At 41.2% G+C, this 22,909-nt stretch overlaps 1 protein-coding gene across 3 annotated transcripts in view; it reads left to right on the top strand.

Moving 5' to 3' along the window:
• LRMDA (leucine rich melanocyte differentiation associated) overlaps positions 1-22,909 on the top strand; it is a 1,125,542-nt gene that overhangs the window by 344,617 nt on the left and 758,016 nt on the right. The window contains exon 1 of one of the 3 annotated variants that reach the window (XM_043925319.1): positions 9,020-9,087. The exons of the other annotated variants lie outside the window; for them this stretch is intronic. Coding sequence (XP_043781254.1) covers positions 9,029-9,087 — 59 coding nt within the window. The 5' untranslated portion in view covers positions 9,020-9,028. Of the gene's footprint in view, positions 1-9,019; positions 9,088-22,909 lie in introns of those variants that run through there. 3 annotated transcript variants of the gene reach the window in all.

A 22,909-nucleotide genomic window follows, 5' to 3' on the forward strand; every position in this document is an offset into this window, starting at 1 on the left:
AACTTTTATATTTTTATGAGCTTTGTTGTTTTTACTTGTCACAGTTGCTGGTATTAGTTCACTAGTAAGTAATGACTTTTCTGTATTGAGAAAGACAGATGACTTATTAGATGTCAGAGGCCATCTGAAACATTTTCAACTCAGCATTTTTAATAGCTGTTCTTTCTTTGATTTGTTTTCCTTTTTTCTCTTGTTTCCCTTCCTCCAGCTAGCATGCACTTTTTTGTCCCCCACCCCCTCCTTTCTCCTTTCCTCCCTCAGTCATCAGCACTTCTGTGTATCTTTTGTATGTTTCGGCTGTATGATATCCCCTAGTCCTTGGGAACCATAGACAGTTTGTAACTTTTCCGGCAGTTGTACTCCCTGGACTTCCTGCAGAGGACATATGTAGGAATGAATCCATCCTTTAAAAAATACATCTGTGTGTGTGTGTATGTGTGTGTATACATGCTGGACTGTGTCTGGGGCCAGCATATACTCCTGACCTCATGGGCAACTTTTTTTAATCCTCTGACTGCTGTCCACTTTGGGGGTCTTTGGATGACCTAAAACAGTCTCTCTTCCCTCCTTTTCACCTACTGTTAACATGGATTCAGTATGTTACTCTACCAGACTCCTTGAACGTCATTTTGTTGTGCTCAGAGTCTCAGAAAAGTCTATTGATTAAATGAACATCATTCAAACAGAAATGTCAATGTTGGTACAGTCCACTTATATAGTAAAAATGGACATTGAGTGGGGCAGTATCATGTCGCTATGTCATTGTGCCTAGCACATACCAGATGTTCAGTGAATATTTGTTGTATTAATGAATGTCCACTTAGATGATAATTAGGAGTTTCAGTGGGTGGGATCATTTTAGGAGCAGTGAGTAAGACAGACATTCCTCTAATGGAAACATGCATTCTAATAAGGAAGGAGACATGCAAACAAGATAGACGTCAGAGAGTGATGAGTGCTAGGCTGAGGTTTGAGGTAGGGTGATGTGCTGTTTGTTAGGGAGGGTGTGACCAGGGGGTCAGGGAAAGCTCTGATAAGACGGTGTTGAAGGCTGCGATCTGAGTGACAACAAGGAGCCTGTCAAAGGAAGATCCGGGGTAGGTGAGATTCAGGTCAAGAGAGCAGACAGTGCTGAGGCTTTGGGTGGGTCTGTTCAGTGTGTGACTGAGGCAGCAGCCAAAACCAGCCCCCTACCGCTGTGGGAAGCGGCTCACTGTGGCATGCTGTGGGGTCAGAGAGGTGCACAGAGCCAGACCAGGTGGGACCTTCTGCCCCAAATAAATCCACACTCCTTAATTTGATTTGCAGTGGGAAGCCTTTCGAGAGTTTTAAGTGGGGGCATGGCTCAAATTTTTAACATATCACTCTGGCTGGTGTGTGGAGAATGGACTGTAGAGAGGCAGAATAGAAACTGCAGTGGTATGTACTGGGTATTTGCATTTTAAGGATTTTTTTTTTTTTTTTCAAGAATTCACCGGAGCTTTGGATGGGGAGTGTAGCTTGCTTGCTTTTACTCGTTGTGCTGAGGAAGAGACTTCTGGTTGCTTCCCTTATTGATTCTCTCTCTCCTCTTACTAACAAGATGCTTGGTTTTTAGCTGTGTGTACTGCCACCCCCTCCTCCCTTGCAGCTAGGACCTAGGCGTGGCCATATGAAAATATCATGGGGAACTTCCAGAGAGTTGTTTTAAAAGGGATAGGTGTTTCTTTTTTGTTTTCTCCCATTCTGCTGCATGGAACTGGTTGTAATGGCTGGAACACCAGCATTTCTGTTGGATCATGAGGACTGGGGCCACATGCTAGAGATGGCAGAGCATAGAATTGGAAGGAACTTGTGTCTCTCATGACCTTTTGGAGCTTCCATGCCAGCTCTGGACTGGCATACCTTTGGATATCTTTTATGTACCTTTGGACTTCTTTTATGCAAGAGAGATAAACTTGTATCTTGTTTAGGCCATTGATAATTTACTGTTTTGTTTTTGTTCCAAACATAATCTTGATACAGGTATTCTTTTGTAAAAGACTTAACAGAATAATGAGAATAGTAGTATTTGGCATTGTCTATGTGCTCATCACTATTCTAAGTACTTTACAAACGTTTTCCCTTAAATCTCACTAGAATTATTTAGTACTTATATCTAGGACTCCATGGCACAGAAATGTTTAGTAACTGGCCCCAGGTGACAGAGCAGTAAACTGTAGGACCTGATTTCAGCTCTGGTTCATTTGAGTCTAGACTCTTCCTGCATTACTTTGCTAGACTGCCACATTCTTGGCAATGACTCTGAAACCTCTTTTTTCAATCATTTAGAGGCTAAGGCCAGAGGGATGATTCAGCAGGCAGATTGGTGTCATGTATCTGTCAGGGCAGGCAACTGCTGTAACCAAAGTTCCAGGGCTTAACGCAATAGAAACTGATTTATCACTGACATAAAATCCAACTGATTTTTGGGATAGAGAGAGGTTGTGTTCCACACAGTGACTCAGGGACCCAGACTCTTTCTGTCCTTTCCCACTTCCTTCTGACTCCCTTCTCCCTGTGACTGGGGCCTTAGAATTCTCTGCTGGAGGCTTTTCACTGGTCAGCACCGAGAGGAAGAGGGAAAATGTGGAAGGGACTCTCTGGGAAGTTTTGATGGGCCAGGCTTGGAGGAGGCATATGTCACTTCCCACCCTCTGTTGGCTGGAACTCAGTAATACGCAGGGAGGCTGGGAGATGTAGTTCAGTTTCATGCCCAGGACGTAGAGTAAATAAATTGGGATGAGCACACAGTAATCTCTGCCCCATGTGCCTGTTAGGAGTTGGGGTTCTGGCATCAATCCCCTTGCATTTATATCCCTGCCTTGCTGTTTATTAGCTGTGTGACCTTGAGCAAGCCACTTAACCTCTCTTTTACTGCTGTTTTTTGTGTGTACACTGGAGATAAGAGTAGAGCTATTTGGGGGATTAAATGAGTTAATGTGGGGTGTACAGTCCTTAGAGCAGCGTCTGAGACATGGGAAGTGCTCTGTAATTGTGAGCTGTTTTTACGTTAAGACAGGGCACTTTCCTCAGACCTAAGTTTGTGAATCTCTTTTTGAAGATAATTTTCTTATTGAGCCCTGGTGTGGATGTGTGCCACAGAAAATACTTTGGGGGGCCACACATCCCATTTGAAGGGAAACTGGTGTGAGAGTGCCAGGGGTCCTGGGACTTGCTCTTCTCTCTCCTGTGTAGATGCTGTCAGCCTCTCTGGAAGGGCCAGTTAGGACTGCTTCCTGGTGCTTGATCTGTAGGTGGAGTTGGAAACTGAAGTCTCATGTCCAGTCTCTTGTCCGCTGTGAGGAAACTGGCCCAGGCAGTTCCTCCCGCTCGGATCCCTTCTAGGACAACCAAAATCTCACCTGCTGCTGAAGCCCCGGCTCAGTGTCACCTCATTCTTAAAGCCCCGGCTGGAGCCCGCACAGCACTGCTTCCTCCCTTCACTGTGATCTTCTAGTCCAGCACTGATGCCCCGTGTCGCATGGGGATGCATCAGCTACAGACTGCGTCCAACCAGAAGGAAGCTTCTTGAGGGCACATGTCCACCTTCCTCTTCCCCTTGTGCCTCGTTTCCTTTGTATACAGGGGAAAGCCCTTCATAAATGCTTGTTGAGTTCAAGTATTCCTTTTACTCTCTACATACATGTGGAGTTTTGTGAATGTGGTCTTTACTCTGAACCAGTGCCAGATAAATTGGTAGGTAGTTGGGAATAAAAATGAGTGGATTCTTTTTTATTTACACTGTTTAATATTCGTGTGGGGATTTTGGACTTCTTTCAGCTCAGCGGTTGTAAAATTCTGTTTTAATTTCTGCCATTATCATAAACAGCATCCTCTGGTTATTATCTGGGTAGAGGATGCTGCAGCCTAGGACTCTGTTGAATTAAGATGAAACAAATGACCAGGGGAGGACATAGAATCATTGTCATTGTTGCTTTGCAGTTCATTTCCTTAGCTAGGAAGTCCACTCGGTGACTGGTGTTGGTACAATTCACCTGTGGGTTTAGGGTCCCATCTATGCACGTCTATCTGTTTTTGGTAACTCACAGGAAAGTTCTCACCTTTCTCTCTGAGTATTTGTATATACACACATCTATAAAAGTAAAATTACCAGCAAAATCACTGAAGATAAAGGTTAGCAAATCCTGTTCATGGAAACTGCAATATATAGTTTAAACAGGAAATGGAGTTTAGTTATTAAGCTTGTGTAGATTCCTTGGTATACTGAATATTTCTTGTGGTTCTATTATTTGTATTTTATTCTCAAATATTTTAAGAAGATAAGCTTCTAAATTCACTTTGGGGCTCCGTGTCATCAAATCTCATCACCAGTCACTTAGATCCCTAATTAACTTATACTCTGTAGACCCATTTCTTTGCTTCTATTTCTCTCCACTCTCTCTAATGTGCTGTGAGTTACACTGGAAGGAACAATAAGATTTAAGAGAAGAATTAATTTAGAAAGTTAGGAATAGAAGAGATAAGGGAAAATGAGAAAAAGCGGCTTAGTATTTTGTCTTGTAAATGGCTTTCCTCTCGTAGGCTAAGAAGCCCATTTATCCAAGGAGAGGAGGAATGTTAATGAAATAGATCATGAACATAGCTATTACAGTAATGAATTTTAACACTCACTTTGTTATGTGATATTTTATTTATGAGCTCCTTGATCATTCAGATAAAGACAAGAAGTTTATGGCACTAGATTATGTCTTGTTTTCATAAACATATTCAGTAGTTTAATAAACATAATTTATTTTTTTCTCCTTAAAAATAAGCAAAATTTATGAGAGATTATCTTAGGGTTAATGAAGTCTAACATTAAGGAAATATTACCCTATAATATTGGAGCCTTCAGAGCTGGAGTTGTAATTGCTTAATGCTTTTTTCTACAGGCTATTTTTATAAAGTACATGCTTTGTACCATTAATCCAGTTTTTACAAGTTACACTTAGACCAATTCATTGGGAATTATGTATCCATGTTTATATTTTTCAGTCACTGCTTTCATTAAAAGATGTAGTAAAGAGTTGAAAATTTAATGTAGAAAGAGGGGGGAAAAGATAATTATGTGTATTTGCTCGTGGGAAGGTGCAGTGCATATATTATCACCGCTTTCCGTCTTTGAAACCAATTCCCCCTTGTGGCTGTCTTCACTACAGGTGAGAATTTAGTGATTGGTGGTCCCCAGGAGGACAGAAATGTAAATTCCTATTGAAAGCCGTCAATAGTTAAAATTTGGAGCCCCATTAATATAGTTCAAGTCAGAATGCACTTAAGTAATGAAAAGCCCAGACGGTGGCCTGGAATTTCCCCTTCCTCCATCAGGCCTGCCAATTAGCCCAGAGTAATGGATGCCCAGACCCCAGGACAGGACTGAGAGTGGCTGGTAAGGGCAGCCGGGGAAGTGCACTATGGATTTTGGTCATGTGTATTTGACTGTGTCAGCTCATTCTTTTTTGAAACTGAATTTAATGTGTTGAAAATACCCTCTTGATGAATTAATGAACTAAAAAGAGGTATTGATATTCAAATAGCGGTGGAAGCAAAGCCTCCCGTCACCATCATCACCCTTCTTTGGCCCATCCCCATATTTTATAATAGCCTAGCATGGGCAGAGTGGAAAGGAATCTTTGCTGGTTTCTCATTCCTCACTGCTGATGGGTAGATATAGAAGGATGAGGGTGGTGGATAAAGACCTCAGCTCCATCAGTGAATCTTTCCATCTACAGATAATGCTTTACTGAGTTTTCCCCACCCCTTTTCATGCTGGCCTTTGTACTATTTTAATGTTCTTTGGCATCAAGGTAAATATGTTCCTGGGTGTGTATTTGTGACAGAGAAAAATCAGGGATCGGGGAAGTTGTATAGACTTGAGTTGTACTATAGGCTCTGTGAGGAGGTATGTGCTGTCTTGTCCCTCACTCTGGAGAACTAGAGTTTGATTTGATCATTCATTCATTTAGAAAAATAGTCATTGAGAATTCAGTGAGAAATTTTGTTGCTATGGACGTAAGGATCCAATTTTTAAATTATTTTATTTTTTTTTAAATTATTGAAATATAGTTCATTTACAATGTTGTGCTACTTTCGTGTGTACAAGAGAAGTGAATCAGATATACATAAATGTGTAAGGCTCTTGTGTGTTTGGAACTCACTGTTTAGGTATGTTCAAACAGCATTTAGAAGTTAAAGAAGCATTCCTCAAAAAGTTAAAGATAGGATTACTGTATGATCTAGCAGTTCCACTTCTAAGTATATATCCCCCCAAATCGAAACCAAGGACAAGAACAGATACTTACACACCCATGTTCATAGCAGCATTATTCATAATAGTTAAAAGGTAGAAACAATCCATATGTCTGTCTGATGAAATGATAAAATGTGCATGTACACACAGTGGCATACTCCTCAGCCATGAAAAGGAAGAAGATTCTGATACTTGCTATAGTGTGGATGAGCCTTGAACATATGCTGAGTGAAAGAAGGCAGATTCAAGAGGACAAATGTTGTGTGATGTCATTTATATGTGGTGGCATTCATAGAGACAGAAAGTGGAGCAATGGTTACTACTGGTTAAGAGAGGGAGAATGGGGGGGTTATTGTTTAATGGGGACAGAGTTTCTGTTGGGGATGATGAAAAAGTTCTGAAAATGAACAGTGGTGATAGTTGAAAACAATGTGAATATATTTAATGCCATTGAACTGTACATTTCAGAATGGTTATGATAGTAAATTTGATGGTATGTATAATTTACTGCAATATGAAATGGAGGACTATCTGAGAAGGAAGTGTGTTAGGAAAATTTATTTCCCCTAAAATTATTAGGGGAAATTATTTTCCCTAAAAAATTAGTTCCCCGAGGTTTTGGCATACCTTTTTGAAGGATATCAAAGTTTTGCTTCTCAAAGAGCAGTAAATGAGTAGGGTAATTAGGTGTTCTTTTTAGTCGCTAGGTAAGTGTCAGAGTCATGTTTAATAAAGATGTGCAATGCCTGGATTCTTGATTGGAGTGTTAACACAGAGGCCTGTGTCCCATTCATTTTGTAAAATGTTATTGGTTTTGGAGCTGGATCACCTGGATTTGAATCTTGGCTCCCCCAGTTACCAGCTGCTATGCTTGAACAAAGTACAAACTTCTCTGAGCTACAATTATCTGTAAAATGGGCTTAGTAAGAATATCTGTCTTATAATAATGTGGGGATATTAAATAAGGCAACACAGATGAAGTTATTAGAATACACAGTACATAGTAAACCCTCAATAAATGTTAAATGTTATTATTATTGTTTGGATAACTAACTGTATAATCTCAACTATGATCAGATTCATCAAAAACTCCAATGTAACCTGTTCATCTACTTTCTACCACTGTCTTTACCAGAGAGGCTCCGTTTTATGGGCAGTGTTAATTTGACCAGAAAGAAGGGACACCTCATTTCTTCCTACCAGCAAAGAATCTGACTCCCTGAAGGAATTACCATCTATTTTACTTCAATCAGCTGATGGGTGTGCATATATTATCCCATTCTTATTTAAATTTTTAAATTTTGCCAGAATGCCCAGGAAACAGGGTATCTTGGATAATTTAATTTTCTGACTAACCAACGTCTACAAGATACCACTTTCACTTCAGGTTTTATTTGTAAGAAGTTTTTCTAAAATCTGGCAATGACCTTTGTTTCCTTAGAAGGTATAGTGAATAATAAAATTTAATTTTCCCTTGACAATGAAAGATTTCAGAACCATTTCAAAAAATCTGTTCATATTGGCCAGAAATATAAATGTTCAGCTAGAATATTGGGCTGCCTGTATACTGAGTCAGGACTGTCCAAAGAGAGATTTTTTTTTTTTCAAAGACAGATTTTTAATAATGCCCTTTAAAAAACACAAACTCAGTCTTTGTAGCTTTCCCTTAAAATTAAGAATATGGGCAAAAAATCATGATTGCTAGTTTTGGATATAGTTTTCTTCTTAATACATTTTGGGAAGATCTTTCTCATCACAACCCTTCAAGTAGTCACACATAGTGGGTGTTGCCTTGAAAAGAATAACTGCTTTATTATCAGAATCAAGGATGAGACTGAGGAAAATGTTTAATACCTGGGTAAACAAGAGACACCCAGTCTAGTATAATAGAGCTAAAATAAGAAATCTTTCTTATTTCTCCATGCAGCAAGTTCTATCCAATTTCAAGTCAGTATAAATGTTTTTTTTTGGGGGGGAGGGTGGGCTGAGTTGGGAGAGGAATCTAAAGCCTGGTTGGGAGGAGTGTGTTGCATTGGATAGAGCATTGGGATTGGGGAGATTGAATTCCAACCTTAGTCCCACCTTGCTTGGCTGTGTGACCCTGGATGGCTGGGGTCCCCTCTGAACCTCAGCTCTCTCTAGCTGAAGGTGCAAAAGTGCTGACTTGATGCTTTCCAAAGTGCCTTCTGCTTGAACATGTAGACTGAGGATTACTGTGAGGTATCCAAGTTGCTGTCTACCTTTACTCTTTCATAGTAGTTTGGAGCCTTCTGAAACCAAATGTCAATGAGTCTGGCTTCATAGAGTTGTTGTGCGAGGGGCTGGCAGAAGACTCCAGATTCATTTCAGCCTTGCTTTCCCTGTTCTTCTTCAGTTTCACTCCTGCCTGGTTTATTTTCTTCCTCTCTTTCTTCAGTCTGCTTATTCCTTCCTGCTCTAGGCTCCTCCTCAGCCCGTCTCGATTATTGATTAGAAATCACCAAATAGTTTCTGTAACCATGTCATCAGTGACTGCCAAGGCTCTTGTCATTATTCCAGCCACACAGGGGGAAAATGACTGGGGGAAAATGGCATTTTCCAGCTCAGGTGCGAAGCATTCTAAAGTGTGGCTTAAGCTGGCACTTTTCACTTAAACCTCTTCTGAAAGTGCTTATGCAAAAGCAGCCGACTCCAGCCAGTGAACTATTTCCCAGAGCCCCCAGCTTAGATTCTCTTAATTTTCCATATTTCTTGAGCTTGCCCTTGCTGCTTTCCTGCCTGATGCACGCTAGAGAGGAAGTACACAAAGGAATTGTGCAAAGTTTGGAAGCAACTGGCAGGTGGGTTTGCATTTTTCCAGGTTAATTCACTTGATGAAAAGCTGCTGTGGGTGATGTGTCATATATCAAAGGCAGGGCATCAGTAATCTTTGCTCAAGGGCACGGCTAACAGACAGATAGACGGGAGAATGAGATGGAAAAAAGCAACTCATCCTTTTCTGCTAACACCACGAAGGAGATAAAGGAAGATTTATGAGTCATCTCGGACCACATACCAGCAAGCAGCATACCGTATTTTTCACATGTTCCCAAAATTGGTGGTGGAAGGCAGTATGCTTGTCACAGTGTCCATCCGGCCTTTTTGAAAACAATGGGATCCTTGAAGTCTCTAGCTGTGGAGTCAGCTCTTTGCCCGCCCTGCAAAGAGGTGTTAGAGTGTGTGTGTCTGTGGGGGTGTGTGTGTGTGTTCAAAGCATCTCTGCCCTCTCTAAGCACATGATATCATGATCTGTAGTTTAATAATGTGACCTCTACAGAATAAAAAATAAGATTCCCTGAAACAGACATGACTGATTTGCAGGCACTTAGATGGTGACTCGGTAAAGACTTTTTCAGCTACCTCTCACCTAGTGAATTTCACTTTGGTGATAGGCAGCCTCACATAGTAACTGCTTTGTGGTATAAGGAAGCTGAGGAGATGATTCTGTTGTTTTTCTTTTCCTTTCCTACTTCTCAGATGAGTCAACCCCTGCGGGATACAACAAAGATTTGCAGCCCAGGTTGATTTGAATGGGCCATTTTGTGTGGAGTTAACCAGAACACTCGTTCCTGGGAGGGCTCAGAGCTTCTTTATTCAGGCAACCAGGCAGCTGACTCGGGAAGTGTTGTGTAGAACAATTGATGGGAGTGGGAAGAGGTTTCTTAATATTCCTCTCCCCCGCCTTGAAAAAGGCACCTGGATTGCAGCTGGATCACGCCTGGGACTGTGACTATTTACTTCACATAGCAGTTTAAAAAGTATGGTGAATTAAAAACAAAGCCAAACAGATTTTGAATTTCTTCTAAGGCCTCTGCAGTATGCTTTTTTTTTTCTTTTTGAGAGGCACACAATTAACATTCTGTGCAGAAGGGCATGATTGATTCTGCACAGTGGTGGCTATATGAGCAAACCTCATTTAGACAGCTGAGTGAAATATACAGGGTAGAGGAATTTATGGGACCCAGAGACGCTCACATGCAGAATGAAAAGGAGCCACTTCCCCTCTCCTCTCCAGCCCCTGTGTCCCCATTCTTCACGTGCTCAGAATGGCTTCCCTCCAGCCACTGGGGTGCCCCCTCGGTGTGGTGGTGCTGAGCCTGACATGACCCGGCAGAGAAGATGGAATGCCACTTCATCATGCAGCCCTCCTGTGGGAAGCATGGAGTGTGTAATCAGAGAGACAGGAGGAGCTCTCAGAATCTGTTATGTGAGGCTGACAAGGTGAGGAGGTGGATAGTGGTGGCTCTAGGTTCTACACCATATCCTGAAAAACAGCTTGCTTCTGCACTGACCTTCGCAGGATAGACTGTTGGGAGGCTTGAGTGTCTACCTCAAAACAATACAGGCCACTTTCTTAGAAAAACCACCAACTTTGTTTTGCAAAGGAAGTTTAGGAATCAATTTGGGCACATGCACCCAAGTATCTGCCACATAGTAGGTCCTCTGTAAACAGTTGCTGCACTGAATTGACTTAATTCTCATGAGGATGTGGCTCTCACAAGAGGAAGCACTTTTATCCATTCTCTTGGCTGCCTGATCCCCAGTGCTGTGGGTAGCATCCTGTATATAACATTTGCTCGATAAGCATTTGTTGCAACAAATGAAAGAATGAGCTCTCAGATTGATGTTTGGTAGTCAGGGTTTCTCATTTCCCTTGTGGCTTATATGTAGGATGGCTCTCAGCTAAGGTAGAAAATGAAAGGGAAGTTTGTCTGTTTTTTGTTTTGAGCCCCTCCCTGGGGTTCAGATCCTTTTCTATTGCTTTGTACCTGACTTTCATGCACCTGCTAGGGTCCTCTGCTAGGCTCACCTTTATGTTTTGATTTCTTAAACCAAATTCATGTCCATTTAATGACTCTGTCTTAATGCTGCCTGGAAGACTGATAACATTTATTCATATCCCAGTATAAATTCGGGTATGAATTATTATGATTTCTACTTCAAGGAATAATTCAAATTTTTAAGAAGCTTCTTTTCCTGATCTATTTGTCCTTTGTGTTTTTGGTATCTGTGGTAGACTTTAAAATGTCCTTCCCCAAGGTGTGAAATTTTAGTCCCTTGAACCTGTAAGCATTACCTTACGTGGCATTAAGCTCAGGTCCTTGAGATGGGGAGATTATATCCTGGGTTATTTGAATAGGTTCTAAATTGAATCACATATATCCTATGAGGGACTTCTCTAGTGGCTCAGGGGTAAAGAATCCGCCTGCCAAGCAGGAGATACAGGTTTGGTCCCAGGGTCAGGAAGATCCCCTGGAGGAGGAAATGGCAACCCATTCCAGTATTCTCGCCTGGGGAATCCCATGGAGAGAGGAGCGTGGAGGGCTACAGTCCATGAGATTGCAAAGAGTTGGACACGACTTAACAACTAAACCACCACCACCATCCTTAGGAGGGGGAGGGGCAGAAGGATATTTGATCCATTCACAGAGAAGGTGATGTGATGGCAGAACAGAGACAAAGATGCTGGCTTTGGAGATTAGAGGAGGTGGCTGCAAGCCAGGGAGTGCTGGCAGGTGTCAGAAGCTGGAAGGGGCATGGAACAGGTTCTGCCCGAGAGCTTCTGGAGGGAGTGTGGCCCAGCTGAAATCTTGATCAGGCCCAATGGCACTGATTTCAGACTTTTTTGCCTCCAAAACTGTGGAAGAATATATTTCTGTGGTTTGGTATCCCAGTGATAGGAATCTCATACAGCCCCTAATGGCCTAGAGGCTGAATGGATATCAGCATTGGGCAGCTCATTTGCACCCGTTGCTATACTTTATAGGTGGGGCCCATAAAGGACAGAAAAGGGGCAAATTATTCTACAAATAGCCTTAGTAATTTCTCTGCTGTGCTTTATCATTATTGTATTCCCTTAAGAACCTTGTACTTTGGGTGGATAATAATCACCCCATTATACAAGTGAGGAAACCACCAGGTTGAAATATACTTAAGATATTCACTTAAGATATTCAGTAAACTTAAGATAATAAGTTTAACTTAACTTATTATACTTAAGATATTCAGTAAACACTGGAGTTTGTATTTGAATGTAAATATTCCAGATCTTACTCCGGTGGGTTCCTCCTGACATGCTGTTAATTTTCATTTCTGTTCATGTACCGTTTTTCAGAGTCTTGAGCTAAAGTCAGACACAGGCATTTCTCTGCTTTGTCCCTATTCTTTGATTGTAGTCCCTCAGTCTCAGCTTCTGTTACATTAAGTAAACCTCACTGAACCTATAAAAGTCTACTGTTATGCCAGAGTGTTGACTCTGATAGCCAGGTAGCTCTTTGGGGTTCTTTAGTGTAAAAAGCTGGAGAAGGAAATGGCAACCCACTCCAGTGTTCTTGCCTGGAGAATCCCAGGGACGGAGGAGCCTGGTGAGCTGCCATCTATGGGGTCGCACAGAGTCGGACACGACTGAAGCGACTTAGCAGCAGTAGTGTAAAAAGCAGCTGTGTTATATAGTAAAATGCAATGGTGTGTGTGTGTGTGTGTGTGTGTGTGTGTGTGTGTGTGTGTGTGTATGTGTGTGTGTGATCGGCGTTGGGGAGAGAGGGAGATTTGGAATAAATGTGTAGGTATAATTGTGAGTTGCAAACTAAAAATCCTTTTGTTGTTCAGTCACTAAGTCATGTCTGACTCTTTGTGACCCCATGAACTGCAGCACACTAGGCTCCCTTGTCCTTCACTATCTCCCAGAGTTTGCTCAAACTCATATCTGTTGAGTTGGTGATGCCATCCAACCATCTCATCCTCTGTTGCCCCCTTCTCCTCCTGCCCTCAATCTTTCTCAGCATCAAGGTTTTTTCCAATGAATCAGGGTTATAAGTTTTTTTTGAACTACTAAACATAACTGGTCTCCTAGACAGCCTTTTTTTTCAGATAGATAGCTTTTCTTGAACCAGCCAGTGCTTGCAATTCAGACCTGAGATATCAGTGTTGAAAGAACACTTACTCTGAGGAGAAGTCAGACTTAATGGAAGCTGGAACTCATCAGGGACGGGCCAAGTGTGCATGTCCTATGAAACCTGTGGGATTTGAGGGAGTGTTTTGATTGCAGAAACTGCAATCAGAGGTTTGTTGCAGCCTTCATGCTGTCAGATGGGGGAAATTTAACTTTGAGTACAGCTACTCGAGACACACAAATCACCATCTTCACGTGTGGCAGTCTTTGTCACTTCCAGCAAGTTACAAAATTATGTCAGAGGAGTGGAGTGTAATACCACTACTTGGATGGTTACTTACAAGAAAAACGTTCCAAATCTGAGAATTATTAAGAAGTGAGAAAATTCCTTAATTGCAACAAGTTACCCACTGCACAGAAAGACTCTGTGGCAGAAAAAGTTGGCAGTGTTCTGATGATCAGATTGAACAACTGGAAGACTCCTATTCAAACTACTTTTCGAGTAATAAAGCTAATAATTTTTCTCACAGACTGCTGCGATAGCCATAATTCTGTTTTGTTAAGATGTCTGTTCTCTATACTTGACTGAATATGCACATGCTTATTTTTGGCCCATTATAATTATAAATAATGTGTGCATGTTAACTGTAGTTTTCAAATTTTTTGTCTTTTATTCCTTTTCTCCTTTTATTTTTTATGAAGTGTCTCTCTCCCTGTATTTTAAAGTTTTTAATACATCAAAAATGGCTAAGTGACATTAATCTTTGTTTTCAGTGGCTCATGCCAGGCAGAGCACCTTCTTCCCTATTTTCTTTATCTTGTGTATCTATTTGATCAAGAGCTGCATTATAAACATTTAATTTAAAAATTTACTGAAAAACATTGTTTCCATGGTGGTAGTGGTTGAACTCTACATTTAAAGATGGTTAAAATGGAAACTTCTATTATGTATATCATACCACAATTGAAAAAATAGTTATATGTACACAGTGAAAAATGTAAAAGGTATCAACAACAAAAAAATCTTTTTCCCCCGACAACCTTCCCTTTCCCAGAAGCCACCATCACTAACAACTCTTGTATAGCCTTCCAGAAACTTGACGTTTCTATTCAAGCATAGGATTATGTTTTGAAAGAATTGTGTAATGGGAAAATAAAGCCAGATTGGTTCTGTGCAGGCTAGCGTAGGGAAGGGGAGGGAATGATGGATGAGAGAGGGAGATGGGTGGGGGAGGTGAGATTGGTGTTGACCAAGTTCTAATTCTGAACATTTGTGTAAACCCTTCTCCATGGTCTCACGCCATGCTGTTTCATCAAGGGTTAGGGAGTGGAATTGGGAAGTTGTGGGAAGCCAGGAAGAGAATGTGAGTTCCAGAGCTGTTGTTTGTTGTGGTCCAGAGGGAGAAAGCTGTGAGTAATGGGGCGCAGTTAAGCAGAGAGGAATTTAGGCTGGGAAAATCAGGACAGATTTCACAATGGGGAGAGTGTGTGGACATATCCCTGGGGAGGTAAGGGAAGCCTTGCCACTGGAGGGGCTGGAGGCAAGACTTGACACAAAGCATGAGAAAATGGATGACAGGGAACCATCCCTGGGGGTTGGTGCAGTGACCTTAATCAGGCTCTTTCCTGCCTAGCTCTGGATTCACTGATTCAATCTCAAATGATCCAAGGGAGAGGAACAATTGCTTGGAAAATGGCCTTAGGGAATGATGGCTATTGACAGTAGATATCAAAAGACTCTCCCATATAAATTAGCTCCATCTATCCATCCATCCATTTACTCACCCATTCATCCATCTATCCATTGTTCATCCATTTAGCATATAGTTTTTTAATGTCTACTAAGTATCTGTATTGAAGGTACTTTGAATAGGCTGATGAGAAAAGTCACTTATACTGATACTTGTGGATCAGATGGAAAGAACTGGAGATAAACATTTCAGACACATGTGAAGGCCACAGGGTATGAGAAGGTTCAGCAAGTTTGAGGACCAGAGATAACCAAGTGAAGAGATTGAAAGAGGTTTAAGATGAAGAGGCAGGCAGGGGCCAGATTTCTCAGGGTCTGATGAGCTCTGACTGCAAATTGGAATTTTATTCTAATAGCAATGGGATTTGAGTATAGATCTAGGAGGGCCCATTGCTTCTGCTTTCAGACTTCTCTTTATACCTTCTAGTCTCCACTTTTTGCAAGTCAGTTGTGGTTGTCAGAGATCAAGAAGGTCTTTGGACACTTTGATACAGAATCAACCAGGTCTGTGAAAGGCAAGTGTGGGAACACAGTGAGAGTGGGAAAGATATTTAGGCTGTCTTGTAGTTCTGCTTTTGCTTCAGGTGGTCAGGATCTTCCGGAGGAGTCCTGTAGTATGAAGATAATTATACTGGAGAAGGATCACCCAAGGTGAACCAACTGAAATGGAAAGCAAAATGTAATAGCAAATATCAGGGAAATTTTGGAATTTGATCTTAAAAGCTGAAACTCAAAATTATGTATATATGTATATATATTTTGTATCAAAAATATTTTCAGCTGTAATTGCAGCTATGGTATAATTCTTAGAACAAAAAATTCAACAATTAAATTTTTCCCATCTTTTTTCTTATAAAATTACATACTTGCCCCATGTCTTTTACTTTGTTGTTGTTGATTAGTTGCTAAGTCTGTCTGACTCTTTTGTGACCACATGGACTGTAGACCTCCAGGCTCCTCTCTTCGTGGGATTTCCCAGGCAAGAACACTGGAGTAGGTTGCCATTTCCTTCTCCGGGTGATATTCCCAACTCAGGGGTCAATCCTGTGTCTCGTGCGTTGGCAGATGGATTCTTTACCACTGAGCCACCTGAGAAGCCCATTTTTACTTTACATTTGTTTTCATTGTCTGATCATAAGAGTTGTTTATATGAGCCTTTATTTGATATTTAAGTTGGTCTAATAAAACTCCTGTTGTGTTTGCTTCTTCATTTTCTCTTTTTTAGTTGGTCTAAGAATGTAAAATAAGTGATTCTGAGTATAATTTGAGCATTTTTCCGACATCACTCCAGTTGAGTTCATGAAACCCCACATTATTTACAGAAGTTTTCACATCATTTTGTAGCTGATTTGCACTAGGACCTTATATAACTTTTGAGTATCAGACAGGATTAAACTGTTGATACAAGCATCAAGGATCGATACTACTTGAAAGGGATGTTTGAGTGGGAACCAGTTTTATAAATGGTCAGTTCAAAGTGAATCTTTTCAAGATATGATGACTTTTGTTTCTTTATGCAAACTCAAATGGAAAGTACTCAAATAGCAAATACTTGGATAATGTGTTATCTAGCTTTGGAAAGGCACAAAGTGTACAGAATACATCACTGGTTTTCAGTATCCTATATCTAGGCTAATACAAAACTAGTTTGTATCTAGTTGAGTTTAGGTCTGAATATATGATGTGCTTGAGTGGAGGACACATTTCATAGCTGGAGTACCCCCTCTCCTCCGTGTACTCCACTTATGGGGTAGGAGCAAGTGGGGTAGAGTCAGAGCTGCATGGATCAGGCACCTTCACCATAGAAAGCACCTTGGAAGTTGAGCTGAGCCTCCTGGAAATTGATGGGTCATGATCAAGTTTAAGAAAGTGTTCCATCATGTAATATAGACATATTCAGAAAATATTGAGAATGTTAATATTCATTGCATCACAGTCTCACCAGTATTGATATTGTAGGCTGAAAATTCTTTGTTGTAGGTGGCTGCCTTGCTCATTTCAGGACTTTTGGTTGCATCCCTGGTCTCTACCCACTAGATAATAGGAACACATCCTCCTGTCCTTTGTGACAAAACAGAGACATCTTCAGATATTGTCAATTGTCCCTTAGAGGGCAAAGTCCCTCCTGGTTGAGAACCACTGATTTCAGGGTAGCACCGAGGGTGTAATGGAAAGGTTGTAAGATGCCAGGTAGATGAAGGGTGTGGCCACTTCCAGTTCTGACTGAGTTGATGGGCTCTTTTTTATTATATTGTATTTTTTTAAACTGAAGTATAGTTGATTTACAGTGTTGTGCAAATCCTTGCCGAACAGTAAAGGAACTCAGTTATACACATACATACATTGCTTTATACATTCTTTTCCATTATGGTTTATCACAGATATTGAATATAGTTCTTTGTGGTATACGTTAGGACCTTGTTGTTTATCCATTCTAAATGGAATAGTTTGCATCTACCAACCTCAAACTCTTAGCTTATCCATCTCCCTCCCACCCTCCTCCTTGGCAACCACAAGTTTGTTCTCTGTGTCTAGGAGTCTGTTTGTGTTTTTTAGATAGGTTTATTTGTGCTGTATTTTAGACAAGGGCTTAATTTCCAAAATATACAAAGAATTAATACAACTCAATAACAACAACAAAACAAGCCAATTGAAAAATGGCAGAAGACCTTGGCAGACATTTCTCCAAAGAAGATATACGGATGTCCAGTAGGTGCATGAAAAGATAATCAACATCACTAATAATTAGAGAAATGCAAATAAAAGCTACAGTGAGGTACCACCTCGTACCAGTCAGAATAACCATCATTAAAAATTCTACAAATAGCAAATGCTGGAGAGGGTGTGGAGAGAAGGGAACTGTCCTACACTCTTGGTGGAAATGTAGTTGGTACAGACACTATAGAAAATAGTATGGAGGTGCCTCAGAAAACTGAAAATAGACCTAGCATATGATCCAGCTGTCCTACTCCTAGGTATATACCCAGACAGTGTTATAATTCAAAATGAGGCATGCACCCCTGTGTTCATAGCAGCACTATTCACAATAGCCAAGACATGGAAACAGCCTAAATGTCTCTTGACAGATGAATGGATAAAGAAGATTTGGTACATATACACAGTGGAATACTACTCAGCCATAAAAAAGAATGAAATAATGCCATTTGCAGCAATGTGGATGGACCTAGAGACAATCATAGTAAATGAAGTAAGTCAGAAAGACAAATACCACTTTATGGGCTCTTAAAATAAGCGCGGTTGTGGGAACCAGGGGTGGGAGTTTCTAACTCATACAATGATGAACCCATTAGGGTCCCTCCTGTTTGGGTTTGAGCAGCAAGTCTAGTGAGAAAAGGACCCTGGGAACTTTAAATTCCAAGTCAGATGGGGCTCTGAGAAGCAGGCAGAGAAGCAGTTCGGAAGGAGGAGTCAGATGGATGCTCTCCATGTTTTGACCTGAAGGAAACCTGAGGTCCAGGCCTTTGTTTGGGTCACTCCTTTCAGTTCACCCTTCCCCTCTATTTGCTCAGCCTTTAGGCCTCTATTGAAGCTGCCTCTCCTACTGTAAATACCATTGGGACTTCTTTTTATCTTTCTAAATATGATTTTACCTTTAGGATCCAACTGAAATTCTAGCTCTTGAGTGGGTCAAGAGCTTAGTTCCTCTGGCTCAAATTTAGTTATTCCTGCTCTAACCTTGTATATTACTTATTTACTTACTAGTAGCTCTCATTTGAGCATTTAATTCAAGACTTTTTTCATTATTTTAAGATTTTGTACACCTCTGTTGTCCCCACAATAAGTTTGCAAGCTCGTCTGAGTCTGTATCTTCTATTATATCCTTCATGTTACATAATATAGCATGAACTCAGTAGGTTCTCAGTCAATTCTAAGTGAATTGCAGTAAATTGCAGTAAATCAGCTTGTTCCTCTGCTCAGCATTGTTTGTATCCTGCAGATCCTCTCCACACACTTGAGCCACAGCTCTTTAAATAGTTTAAGAAGACAGCACATTGTTTGACAGTTCCACAAACATAAAAAATAATTTAGCTCACACTTAATTTTTATCAGAATGTAAGCTTAATATTTTCAAGCATTGCAATTTTATTTTTAAGTTCTTACATTCTTTCTGTTTCTCTTAATGTCATTCTGGCTTCAAAGGGTATAATTTTGAAATGATGAGTACTGTTGGACTTGTTAGTATTTCTTCTTTTGTGTATATAATGTTTCAAGAACTGTTGATGGCTAAATGTCATTTTTATACTTTTTAGATTCATAACAGTTCAATTCCACTCCAAAACAATTAATAATATTATGTATCTTAGAAATAGATGTCATGTATCTTCTGGTGCGTATGACATATTGTTAGATATTTTAAGTTAAAAGTTCTGTATCCAGTCCAAGTTTAGAAAGATGAGGAGCAGACTGTTTCATAGACAAGCAGAAGGATATAGTAAATTTATGACATAGTAAATTTATGACAAAGCATATTACCATAACGTAACCATGCTTGGAAAACTGTGAGGCTTCTCAACTAAAAAAAATAATAATAAAATAAACCAGTGATCAGTAGCCTATCTCAAACACTTTTTTTTTTTGCTTTATTTATATCTGGTTTCATTCTGAAAGCAGCAAGACAATCTGACAAGTCAAAGGAGAAGATATTACCACTAAATACAAACTACTCCAGGCAGTTTTCCCAGATTCTTGAGAGACTCTTTCTCCAGTTCAGACATACTGGCTCTTTGATTTTTCAGAACTTAAGCTGGGATGAAAGCTCTCCATAAAGGGTCATTGTTTTCAGAATGAAGCTCTCTGGGCTGGAAGGAAGCAGAGCTCTCAAGAATGGTGTCAGCAGTGGTGGTAGGGGCGGAGGAGGGCCCGGGGCCCAGCCCCACTCAAGAAGTGTGGTTCATCTACCTGTCCACTGGGACTAGCTGGACATCACTTTGTGGTTTGATCTTTGTCTTCAGAGATTTTGTGAGTCCCCCCATTCCCCTTTCTCCCCACCTCCTACCCTCCTACCCCCCACCACTGATGGGGGCCCAGCAATGACATTAGGTCTGTTCAGTTGAGGATTTTCTAATATACTTTCATAAAGGTCAGATTCAGCCTTTACTATTCTTTAGGTCTGTCCCACATGTGCACTGGATATTTTCCTCTTGTTACACATTTTGAGATCTTTGGTTTGCCAAAATGTAAGTGACAACTCTGTGCTTATTCTAGCGGTGTTTTATATTCAAGTATCAGAAAGTTCCCCAGTAGTCAGCATCAGCTGTGGTGTCCTATGAGGGGCTTTCAGCACAGCTTGCGTGGACCCCCCTCCCCCACCATGGATGAGTTGTAGGAATGAGGTGATAATCAGTCCTTGTACATGGGGAAACCTCCCAAATTCCAGTGAGTTGGGTCTCTGCTGGAGGGGCTCCAGAGCCATCTCTTGATGACTCCACAGAAAGTCCTGTTGTTCCTACTTCAGTTCTTCTGGCCTTGTTCATAGGAAAGTTCCTGCTTCTCTTTGAAGGAACTGTCTTTTTAGGAGCTTTAGGAATCCCTGGAAGTCTCCAGCATAAGGTAGAATTCGAAATAAGACAAGCACAGGCCTCAAGGATCTGGCAGAAGATTCTGAGGCAGGAGAGCCTTGTAGAAACACATACTTCCTGCTCCCCTCAGAACTGCCTGGGAACTGGAATGCTGCACCAGCTATGGATACCTAGCTGAGGACCTCAGTTTCTGAACCAAAGACTTATCATTGCTTTAATGTTGCCTCTTTTCCTTTGCTATTGATGTAGTTAGCCCTGCCCAAAACTCAAGGAGAAGTGGAGAAGAAGTTTTTTAAAACTACCTTTTCTATTATTCATTGACTCAGGGCCATATCTGTTCAGCAGAAAATCATTGTGGACCAAAGATAAAGCAAGTGTTTTATTCATTTTTCACTTTTTTCTTTCTTGAGAATCATGTACTTCTGATCCTCCAAAGAACTCACAGAGGTGATTTAGTTTAGTAGTTCTCAAAGTTCTAGAAATATTTTGGAGGCCTTTTAGGGCAAGAAGGATGCTGGTCCTCCCTCAAGGCTTTCTGGAGTTTTCCTGTAGTCTTTTGGCCTGGTATTGGAGAAGAGCTGCTACATGTCAACATGAGCCTGAAATACAACCTTCTTATTTTACAAAGAGGAAGACTGAGGTCCATGGGCCAGAAGGAACTTAAGACAGCAATTTTGGGATTGTTACCTATTTCATATTTGGCAATGTACCTGCCATATTTTCCAAAAGTGCTACTTTTAGATTCATATTCTTATCAGTTACCAGAGGTTATTTTCCCGGAGTAAATGATTTGGACACTATTAGCAAGGGAATAGCATGCTGTACATTATACACTTGTCTTAAAGAGAAGAAAAGTTCCTGTCTCCTGTTTGCATATCTGCACCTGTTTAAACCTTTCCATAGAAAAGCCTGAAAGGTAAACAGTTGGTTTTGGAGCAGCTATAACGTGGTATTGTTTAACATGGCAGCTTATTGATGATTGTCTTTAATTATGGCCATGCTGTCAACCCCTGAAGTCCCTGCTCTTTGTTGTTGATCTGATATGACGTTTGAGGTTTTCAAAGCTGCAGAGATGAAAGAAGTAACCGTCAAATAATGCTCGTTCCGATGTGCTTGAGGAGGGAGGAGGGGACATTGCCCACAAGGGCTGAGAGTCTGGGAGAGAGCGCCATTGCCCTCTCTGCTTTTGATGACAGCGTAGGGTGCAAAGCCCTAGTTTACTCTCTGTTTATGGTGGAGCAGGGCCAACGCTGGAGGAAACTGAAATGATTTATTCAGTAATGGGAAATAAGCGAGGGGTTTGGGTTGCTGATCTTCTCAGGGCTGGTGAGAATGCTGTCTGTCTCTTGCCTTGAGCCATTTTTACACTAGAGATGTGAAGCTCAAAAGAGACCCATCAGGGCTTTCTGGAACCTCTTCCCACCCTCTTTGATATCCTTTGCCTTCAGTGTGTGTGTTCCGAAGCCCTCAGAGCTGTGGGACTGCGTGTTCCTGGGCCCTCAAATGCTCCTGCTGTTCTGGGCTCTAAGCCTGGGGTAGTCCCATCTCAGACCAAACGTGTTCACTTAGGAGGTTGCTCTGTCCAGCTTCTGTTACTGTTAAGGTGTGTTGTCACCAACTTTCTCCTGTGTAGTTTCAGTTCAGTCGCTCAGTTGTGTCTGACTCTGCAACCCCGTGAACTGCAGCACACCAGGCCTCCCTGTCCATCACCGACTCCTGGAGTTTACCCAAACCCATGTCCATTGAGTCGGTGATGCTATCCAACCATCTCATCCTCTGTCATCCCCTTCTCCTCCTGCCCTCAATCTTTCCCAGCATCAGGGTCTTTTCAAATGAGTCAGCTCTTCTCATCAGGTGGCCAAAGTATTGGAGTTTCAGCTTCAGCATCAGTCCTTCCAATGAACACCCAGGACTGATCTCCTTTAGGATGGACTGGTTGGATCTGCTTGCAGTCCAAGGGACTCTTGAGAGTCTTTTCCAACACAGTTCAAAAGCATCAATTCTTCGGCACTCAGCCTTCTTTATAGTCCAACTCTCACATCTATACATGACTACTGGAAAAACCATAGCCTTGACTAGACGGAGCTTTGTTGGCAAAGTAATGTCTCTGCTTTTCAATATGCTATCTAGGTTGGTCATAACTTTCCTTTCAAGTAGTAAGCGTCTTTTAATTTCATGGCTGCAGTCACCATCTGCAGTGATTTTGGAGCCCAGAAAAACAAAGTCAGTCACTGTGTCCACTGTTTCCCCATCTATTTGCCATGAAGTGATGGGACCAGATGCCATGATCTTAGTTTTCTGAATGCTGAGCTTTAAGCCAACTTTTTCACTCTCCTCTTTCACTCTCATCAAGAGGCTCTTTAGTTCTTCCTCCCTTTCTGCCATAAGGGTGGTGTCATCTGTGTATCTGAGGTTATTGATATTTCTCCCAACAATCTTGA

This window comes from Cervus elaphus, chromosome 15, assembly GCF_910594005.1.
Source record: "Cervus elaphus chromosome 15, mCerEla1.1, whole genome shotgun sequence".
Lineage (NCBI taxonomy): Eukaryota > Metazoa > Chordata > Mammalia > Artiodactyla > Cervidae > Cervus > Cervus elaphus.